The sequence below is a fragment of the Rhamphochromis longiceps genome, linkage group LG4 (genome assembly GCF_057381845.1).
Source record: "Rhamphochromis longiceps isolate RC_006_pf linkage group LG4, R_longiceps_female_GT1.1, whole genome shotgun sequence".
Taxonomy (NCBI): domain Eukaryota; kingdom Metazoa; phylum Chordata; class Actinopteri; order Cichliformes; family Cichlidae; genus Rhamphochromis; species Rhamphochromis longiceps.
In genome coordinates, this window is record NC_140560.1 from 32,794,217 (window position 1) to 32,804,456 (window position 10,240).

Sequence of the window (10,240 nt, forward strand, 5' to 3'; positions counted from 1 at the left end):
CTGCGTCTGACTTTTTTCTCTACAGTTGCTCAGCATGAAAATAAAAGCTAAATGGCTATGGGAGCCTTTTGCTCTCCTTCAGCCTTGCTGCCAATCTTTAGACACGCTGCACACACTGATTTCGGTTACTCCGGTGCTGTGGGCTTGTCTCTATGTCTGGTTGCTCTTTGGATAGTTTATGTGGTTGTCGGTGATGTGTGGGATAAGCTGTTGGGATAGGTGGTGCTGGTGTAGCTGCTGGTGTGTGGAAGCGCTGTCTTGTTTAGTCTGGTTGCTGGTGTCAGCGTGGCTCTAATCAGCTGTTGGCAGGCGGATAAGCGGGCGGTCTCTCCCCGCGGCGGCACCCCGGGTCGAAAGCCGGTTTGAAGTTTAATGATGCCAGCTGCCAGCTCCACCAGGCTGTGAGCGCTAACGAGCTGGCACTGCCGGCGGACTGGGCCGCAGCGGCAGCACCTGGAAATGTAGCACACGTTTCAGAGGGGCGGGGCTCCGCCGGGGCTGTTGAGGGGCCTGCTGGAGACCCAGGACGGCTCCATCTCTTTGAAGAGCGCCCCAATTTCCATATTTCATTACGCACTGCTGACTGACAAGGCCCAGCCAGATGTTCTATCTTCAGCTATTTAAATTTTGACCTGCTTTCCTACCATGGATGCAAGAAAAAAAAAGGGTGAAAAAAGCAGATTTCATCAAAACACAGATGCCAAGAATGATGAGAACTTGGATTGGGTTTGTTTGCTAGTTTTTCTTGCAATACTTCATTCCTTTCCATCCTTGTCAAGCACTGATAGAATGATCACAGATTAATCACACTTTAGCTTACATCCGTTTTCACTGCAGATATTTGGTTGGCAGTCTATCCTGAGGGGTGCACTGTCTTACTCAAGGACAACACTCACTGATTGTTTCAGCGATAAAAACCTGAGACCTTGTATATATGAGACAGTCTCTAACCATCCAGCCAGTCCAATGCTGAATTGGCTCCAAACTGAGTGATGCATGCTGTGAAACACCACATAAAGCATGCTCACACAGCCTCTTTGTCCCTGAGATATCGGAGATGATTAATTCCTGCAGTATTCCTCTTGAAATGGATGTTAAATTGCAGCATCCTTACTCAATCCCTCATGCAAAAATACATCGACAACCCTGACCTTTTTGTGCATCTGCTGAAAATGGCACTTTGTCATCCTCGGTGAGCAGACTCAAGGATCAATGTGATTTTATTCAGGGGGGGAAAAAACGTATACAGCAAACTCCCTCTCTGTTGGCTATGTGAGCATGTGTCAGTGTCTGAGCTTTATGGAAGTGAAACTGGAAAAGTCCAAAAAAAAAGGAAAAATGATGAAGAGTAAAGGAGAAATGGTCACAGAGAAGGATAAAGCAGGGGTGAAACAAAACAAGAGCAAATGGAGAGCAGATCCGAGTTGAACACCAAATGGTAAAAAAAAATAAGAGGCACTCACCCTGCAAGAATCAGGAGGAGAAAGGCTTTCACTCATTACTCAGCACAGCTCACAGCAGGGGAGGGAAAGCAGTTTATTCTTTCAGTAATGCATCTGTGAGTGTGGATGTCTGTGTCTGAGTCTACTGAGCCAAAAACAGAGTGGCAATTGAGAAGTAACTAAGACATTACAGAGGCAATATTGACACAGAGATAAAAGTGGATGAAATCCATCACGATGTTTGTTCCTTTTCAGTCTGAAGCACTTGTTTGTTTTTCTCACTGTCATTCTGTATGAAATATCTATAAAATGTTGCACAAAAAAGTGTGTTTGGGGGATTTTTGTGTCTGCGTGTGTGGGTACTTTAGATGTTGAACCTAATGTATGATTGTAGAGTCTTTACCTTACACTATAAAGCGCCTTGAGGCTGTTGTTGTGGTTTGGTGCTATATAAATAAAACCAATTGAATTGAAATTGAATTGAATTGAAAGTGTCTCTACTGTGTGTTTAATGGAGGACATCTAAAAGAATGTTTCTCATTTGCATATTTTGTGCGTAGAGACAGTTACTTGAATTACCTCCCAGGTTGTATATAGCACTTAGTTACGGCCAAACACGGGTTTTGTGAGGTCACAGCAACCTTCGCCTTTGACTACTTAATTCCAATTAGGTCATCCTTGAGCCCAAATGGACCTTTGTGCCAGATCAAATCAAATTTCCTTTTGGTATTTCTGCTATTGCTTCCATGACAATGGGAAGGATGGATGGACAACCTGAAAACAAAATGCCTCTGGCCTTGGCTGTAGCCATGAAGACATAAAAAAGGAGTTAGAGATTAAGGTGTCAACATATTTGAGGGTTTGGTGAGAAGAGGAGTTAGAAAATAGATATAAGGAAAGCACAAGGCAGCACATGTCATATAATAATATAGGAAATTGCAGTTCAGTTGTGTTTGCTGTTCATCAAGAGGTGTAAACAAACTGTTTCTCTTTCATTTAATTTATGGGCAACACAACAAATGAAACTGCACTATTTGGTTATTAAATGAGGGATGAAACTAAATGCTGGAAAGGTTTGTTGGTAAATTGCAAATCATTGGCAAACATAGGTGAAGGACTTTTATTTTAATGAAATGTTTTTTTTAGCTGGAGAATTAAGAATTAAAGTTCCATTATCTTTTAAACCTGAGCAGCTGCACTAATCAAAAAGCTGAACAAAAACTGAAAGGAGAAAAAAAGACAGCTGAAGATTATTTTTGTGGTACTGATGATTTCCTAAATGACTTTTTGAAAAGCAGTCATTTAAGCAGGCCACTCACTTGTATTTCTGCTCAGACATCATGGCTAAACTTTGCCGATCACAGTCATAAAATATTCAAGATAATTCTCGAAAAGAGAAAACGGGATGTCTAGCTGTTGCTGACAGGCTTATACTGCGGGAGAATTGCAACAGCTTCAAGTGCATGGCTTTCAGATTAAAGAGAATAGAAGAGCTTTTTAATTGTTTCTTCTCATGCACAAACTTCAAAACTCACACAATCTTTATGAAGATGCTTTGGTCAGGACTTTGTTAATATGAATGGTGCAAGATTCTCTGCATTCTCCCATGTTTCTGGGCTGCCTGACCTTTGGTTTGACCTTTTGAAGAAAATTTGCAGCACCAGCTGCCTAGTGTCTTGCCTCACATTAATTTTCCTTGTTGCTTTTTTTTCTATGCTACCTTTGCAGTGTGGCAGAAAAAAGCTGAATTCAAGGGGTCAAGGGTCAGGAGTGGGAGGGTAAAGATGCAGGTCAGCTTGGCTCTGCAGTTGTGTTCAGCCAGTTTCCTCAGAGGTGTTACTGCCACAAAGCAGTTTGAACTCTTCCCCCTTTAGCTGCCTGTCAAAAACCGCTCAAGAGTTGACTGTTAGATTATTAGAAAAGCTCCTAAGCCAGTATTGTAATAATGTTATGTTAATGTTATGATTCAATGTACATTCATTGTTCTTTAATGACTTTAAAAAACAAGAATTGGCTGTATATGTTTGAATTTATTTAGGATTTTTTGTAGACATCAGCAAGCTTCTAGCATAATTCTGGCTCGATATTCTTGGTAGAACTGAGAGTGTTTTGGCTCAAAGATATGCATATACTCACTTAAATCTTGGGAAGAACACTCAACAACCCCATCCTCAGATGGGAGGAATTGAGGTCCCAGCAGATAGCTGCCCCTCCCTGAGCCTGGTTCTGCAAGAGGTTTCTTCTTGTTAAAAGGGAGATTTTCCGTCCCACTGTCGCCAAAGTGCTTGCTCCTGGAAAATAAGCCCCTGCTCCAAAACTGACACCTTCAAGCTTGATTGAAATCTGCAGCTGCCCACGTGGACAAGACAAATGCCTTCTGAAGAAAAGTGGCCAGCTGAGACAAAGACTGAAGTATTAGGTCACAGTGACAACAGGTATGTTTGGAAGAGTAAAGTTGAGGCTTTCAAACAGAAAGAATACTGTACGAGCTGTCAAGCATGGTGATGGCTCCATCATGCACTGGGGCTGCCGCCACTAGTACTGGTACATTGCATACAGTGGATGGAATAATGAAGGAGGAGGACTACCTTCGAATTCTACAAATTCACCCCAACTTAACAACTAAATGGCTGAAGCTTGGACACAACAAATATCCAGTCTGAATTATGCCTGAAGGTCGTTAATGGCTACAAAAGTCCATGGTGAAGGTGTAACCTGCTACAGGACCAACATATCTGTTATTTGGAATGTATACATGTAAGTATACATACTTTATGTATGCTTTTGACCCTGTATGGACTTAAAGATGTATGCTGTGCAATCATTCTACCCTGGAAAGTTAAAAGAAAACAAAAGCCCCAAATTACCATGACATTCATGTCCATGATGGGTGTATGTAAACTGTATGTATGCTTAACATTTACATGAAAGCACAATTGTTACAACAAAGTCTTTTTTTAATTTAATGCATTTATTCCTCAAAAACACCAAAGTCGATGTAAAAATTATTAACATTTTTTTAAAAAATTAAGAAATCTGTTAGATAAGTCTAAATGCCAATTTCCTTATATTTTAAGGTAGTGATTTTGTATCATTAATTCAAAAAATGTCTGTACACATTAGTGATACCATGAATAAGGCAGAAAGCGAGTTTTCTCTCCCCTGATGGAGTGTTCACTATGGACCAAGTACGCCACTGGCTTCCATCTTGTCCCCCCTTTAAAACAGATTTTATTACCTCTAATAAGAACCTATCTGGAGTGAGGCTTGGCAGCATATATACAGTGGCTTGCAAAACTTTCCCACAGATTCTCGACTGGATTTAGATCTGGATTTTGACTGGGCCATTCTAACACATGGATATGTTTTGTTTTAAACCATTCCATTGTTGCCCTGGCTTTATGTTTAGGGTCGTTGTCCTGCTGGAAGGTGAACCTCCGCCCCAGTCTCAAGTCTTTTGCAGACTCCAAGAGGTTTTCTTCCAAGATTGCCCTGTATTTGGCTCCATCCATCTTCCCATCAACTCTGACCAGCTTCCCTGTCCCTGCTGAAGAGAAGCACCCCCAGAGCATGATGCTGCCACCACCATATATGACAGTGGGGATGGTGTGTTCAGAGTGATGTGCAGTGTTAGTTTTCTGCCACACATAGCGTTTTGCATTTTGGTCTCATCTGACCAGAGCACCTTCTTCCACGTTTGCTGTGTCCCCCACATGGCTTGTGGCAAACTGCAAACGGGACTTCTTCTGGTTTTCTGTTAACAATGGCTTTCTCCTTACCACTCTTCCATAAAGGCCAACTTTGTGCAGTGCACGACTAATAGTTGTCCTATGGACAAATTCCTCCACCTGAGCTGTGGATCTCTGCAGCTCGTCCAGAGTCACCATGGGCCTCTTGGCTGCATTTCTGATCAGCGCTCTCCTTGTTCGGCCTGTGAGTTTAGGTGGACGGCCTTGTCTTGGTAGGTTTACAGTTGTGCCATACTCCTTCCATTTCTGAATGATCGCTTGAACAGTGCTCCATGGGATGTTCAAGGCTTGGGAAATCTTTTTGTAGCCTAAGCCTGCTTTAAATTTCTCAATAACTTTATCCCTGACCTGTGTGGTGTCTAAATCCAATCGAGAATCTGTGGAAAGATCTGAAAACTGCTGTTCACAAACGCTGACCATCTAATCTGACTGAGCTGGAGCTGTTTTGCAAAGAAGAATGGGCAAGGATTTCAGTCTCTAGATGTACAAAGCTGGTAGAGACAGACCCTAAAAGACTGGCAGCTGTAATTGCAGCAAAAGGTGGTTCTATAAAGTATTGACTCAGGGGGCTGAATAATTACCACACCCCACTTTTCAGTTATTTGTAAAAAATGTTTGGTATCATGTATCATTTTCGTTCCACTTCTCACATGTACACCACTTTGTATTAGTCTTTCACGTGGAATTCCAATAAAATTAATTCATGTTTGTGGCTGTAATGTGACAAAATGTGGAAAAGTTCAAGGGGGCGGAATACTTTTGCAAGCCACTGTGTATATGTGTGTGTGTGTGTATATATATATATATATATATATACATATACACACACACACACACACACACACACACATTTAGATTAAAAGCTGATATTGTGCTATACACTGTAGCAAAAGCCCCAAGGTGAAAACTGGGGGATTCACGTGTATGCAAAACTACAGAGGATGGGTGAAGACTCCAACGAGGGCTTCCATTCAAATATGAAAGTGTCCTTGACATTTTCTGCACTGCACTGACTGCTCATCCTTGTCGCATTTCTCCAGGCTGCAGATGGAAAAGCACGACCTGTTGACATTTACAAACTTATCTGGCTGAGAGCGACGGCATTCTGTAAGAAGACACACCTCCAAATGTCCCACTGCCAACTTCCAGTTCATTCCACTTAATGTGTAACACGAACACGCTACTGCTCTAAACCATCAAGTCCAGCTTTGAAAAGGGGGGGGGGGGAGAGAAACCCACACACCTTTTTGCCACCATGTCTTCTCGATTGAAGCAATTGCAACCAAAGGTGGTTCAAATACAGACAGGGTTTCCTTTTTATGTCAAAAGATTGGACAGCAACCAAAAGTAGTGTGGTACGTAATTTACTGTTAATTGGGTTAAAGCAGGACAAAGCTAAAATTAGGTGAATGCAAAGCAGGTATAGCAGCAGCAGAACATGACAAATGTAAAGAAGTTGTGGACATTGGTCTGAAAAGTGATGCAATATGTATGCATATTAGACACTGGAAAGTGATGATGCAAATTAAGACAGGACAAGCATATAGCAGGCAACAGCACATGAAAAAATAAAAACAAATTTTCTCAGTATAGAGGAGAAAAGACTCCTGTATTTTATTGATGAGACGGTGAGTAAATCAATATCCAAAAGCCAAATCGATGCAATGAGGAAACTTAAATATGTAACATCTGTGCGGGTTAAGCCTCTGCATCATTAAGCTTTCCAGAGGAACGTTCACAATGAGCCAGTTTGTGCAGATCTGCCGATCTTTGTGCTTGTGGTCCAGCTGTTGTTTAGAAATCAGGACGGTCCTTCTTCAGCTTGCTGTAGTCCATGTTGACTGTGAAAAACTGAAAAGACACACACAAAAATAAATAAAAAATAATTAGGCCCAACACCAAGATTGCACAGAAAAATGCATGCACCACCATAAATGGTTTGGGTCACTTGCCACAACAAACACGACTACATCAAGTTACACTCGTTAATGACTTGATAAGATTTGTTAACACAGGTCAGCGTTAACAAGATTATGTTTGATTAGTCCAACTAAAGAGGAATTATCCCTGGATAAGAAACTCCACCACTAAAGCTGCACAATACAATCCAAGAGTAAAACCACCTCCACTGTTAAATACATCAGAGCAGAAAAATCAAGACTGCAAGACAATTAAACATAAGGGATGCACACCTTGTACTGATCATTTGGGCCAAGTTTGTTCCAGGGCTCTGGATTATTCTTGCGATCCCAGCTGCAGAAAGAAGAGTTAAAGAGTAACTCCTAGGTACATGGCAACGAACTTGAAAATTCTCTTGTATGCAAATACGAAAAACAAACATTTTTAATTAAGAAAACGACACATGACTTACCAGACATCAGGGTTTCTCAAGCCCAGACGGGCGAGGTACAACAGAGACATGGCTGCTCCTCCACCGATGAAGATGAAAAGGGGGATCAGCTGTAAGAGACAAAGGAAGATAAGGCATCTTATCAGCTGAGAGAATCCTAAAGCTCTCAAGACAATGACACTCAACTACATGTTTACACTGAAAACACGCCCCTGCTCACGTAGGCAGCCTCTGGAATGAAACATGAAACGAACAGGGGCTAAAATTGGCCAACTTTAACTACCATAACTATAAAATATATACACATATTTTGTCGAAAAGAGAGGCGCTTTTGTGGGTTCTATTAATAGTTCACAAGGACTTGCTAACCCAATGTAGCCAGCTAACTAGTGGGAGCAGCTATTTAGAGGACATGAAAAGGCTCTTCGTGGCTAATAATCAACAACCATCGAATGACTAAAGTCGTGACCTTATTTAACTGAAAGTCATCAGCTGCCAGAAGGATCACTCTTAACCAACAAATTACACAGAAAAAATGAAAACAGAAAGACTGCTACATACTTTGATCTCTCAAAGTCAGTGCGGTCAAACGCAGAGGCTAATCAAGCTAGCACTGCTAACTGGCAACTTAGCCTAGTACCAGCCTGGGCTCTCAAAAAGATTACCCAAAATGACTTTTAACCTGAATATAGTTGCAATATACTTACAGCTGGGTGACTTCTAAGTTGTTTGCGGACTATGGCGAGCATTTTGTCGTTCCTCGCGTGCCAAGTTAACCGACTTTGTACCCAAATAAAAGGATTACGAGCAGTCTTGCCAGAACAGTGCGCAATTTAATCCTTGAGAAAGGGCGGAAGGAGGGTAGAGCAAGCACCAATAGGATGCTCACACACTGCCTGATCCAGCGTGATTAAAAAACGGAATTAATTATTACTATGTTCAGTATGCATATCGATAATTTTGTTAGTGGATATAATAAATTCCGAATAATTTCACATGGCTTAATTAATGAGCTGTTATAATGCTCGAGCTTTGATTTCCACGCAGCATTTTTAATCCGGCAAAGTCAAAGTGGTTTAAAAGCCCCAACAATTGCTTATTTTGAACAAAACAAATATTTAATATATATTCTCTTTTTCTTGAGGTCAAGAATAAAATTAACCTTCAGGACTGTCTCTGTTTGTGAAGCCTAAAAAATGTTCGTCTTAATTTAATTTGGAATACTTATTTTATGTACCTATTTACCTACTCCAATGAAAAAAAAAGTATTTTATTATTCTTATTCCCAATATTTCGTTCAAATTTTATGTGATTATTAAACAAAGAAAAGCTTAGATCCTACCGAGGTTATTGTAATTAATTAAAACTAAAATAAAAACTAGTAGATGTCGAAAAAGCTTTTTAGTTAATAAAAATAAAAAGTACACTTTTGAAAATATATATATAAGCTAACTGAAACGATTTTGTGTACTTGGAAAAAAAAACTTAAAATAAAATGAAAAACATATCGTAACCAGCCTGATGAGGCTTTGATGAACATGTTTATTGGGACTTGTGGGTGACCTGCTTTCAGAAAGGTTTTTTTTTTTTAATGTACTAGATATTCTGATTTTTTCCCTAAACATCCTCTCCAGTAGATGCTCTCCATATCCTGGAGGCCTAAAATAAAGACTTAAGCTAATAAAAACTCAATGAAAAGTAAACATTTGTAACCAAAATGAGCAAACACATTTTGGGAGCTATATTAAACTCAACTGAAGTCAAAACTCAATAAAATAAATAAATAAAAATAATTTAAAAAAATAATTCTGGTTCCCACTGATCCAGAACAGATATTTTTTCATTTATCATCTTATACTGCACTATAAATATAAATTGTGTTTACTGTAATATGTGCAGTCAGCTATATATGTTTCCCATACCAAGACAGAAGTAGCTGTTGCTCATAATTATATCAAGCTACAGTATAAAGTCTACCTAATGTTAAATTCCCCTTTACTCTATTTAAAAAAATCTTTAATATTAGTGGCATGATAGATAACAGTAGAGACACACCATGATCATTATGATGTTTGAGAATAAATATTCAGAGTAATTCATTATGTATTTCATTATTTGCTTCTTAACTTTGTTCTAGGGAAATGAAAAGTTTCATAACTCCTTATCTTGCTCTATGGCATCTACAGAGAGCAAGGTTAGAAGGTTAGAAGTTTACATACACTCATCATGGGTATGAAAGTTATGGTAATTTAGTTTTTTTTAAAAAAACATTTCTTTTTCGAGAGGGGAATGATTGCACAGCTTATATCTTTAAAAAACAAAGAATTGTGGGCATAAGTTTGAATGTATTTTGGATTTTCGCTAATCCAGTGTGTCAAAAGTATACAGATACATATTCCTATATATATATAAACATATATATATATACGGCACACATTCACCCAAATCTTTTTTGACAAGGCAAAGGCCTATTAACTTCTCATCACAGAGAATGATTGGTTACAACTGGTAATTTCTCTTTGCCAGCATAAGGAGGATTCACTGGATTGACCAGTACAGAACAATGGGACACAGCTGGGTGTTCCAAAAGGATCACCAAACAATCCAAAGCACAAATCCAAAGCTGGGTTTGGAATGGATAAAGGAGGCTAGCATTAAGTTTCTGGAACAAATTCTCGACTCTATTGGAAATTTGTGCA

General features: G+C 39.7%; 1 protein-coding gene across 1 annotated transcript; it reads right to left on the reverse strand.

Annotated features, from left to right (window-relative positions):
- Positions 1-6,539: 6,539 nt before the first annotated feature.
- Positions 6,540-8,408, reverse strand: LOC146672079 (cytochrome c oxidase subunit FA4). Its single transcript, XM_085404575.1, has 4 exons — positions 8,249-8,408; positions 7,563-7,651; positions 7,384-7,444; positions 6,540-7,042 (listed from the first exon to the last, which is right to left on the reverse strand). The coding sequence occupies exons 1-4, from the start codon at positions 8,288-8,290 to the stop codon at positions 6,986-6,988; spliced, it is 249 nt and encodes an 82-aa protein (XP_085260701.1). The 5' UTR covers positions 8,291-8,408; the 3' UTR covers positions 6,540-6,985.
- Between the last annotated feature and the right edge of the window lie 1,832 nt (positions 8,409-10,240).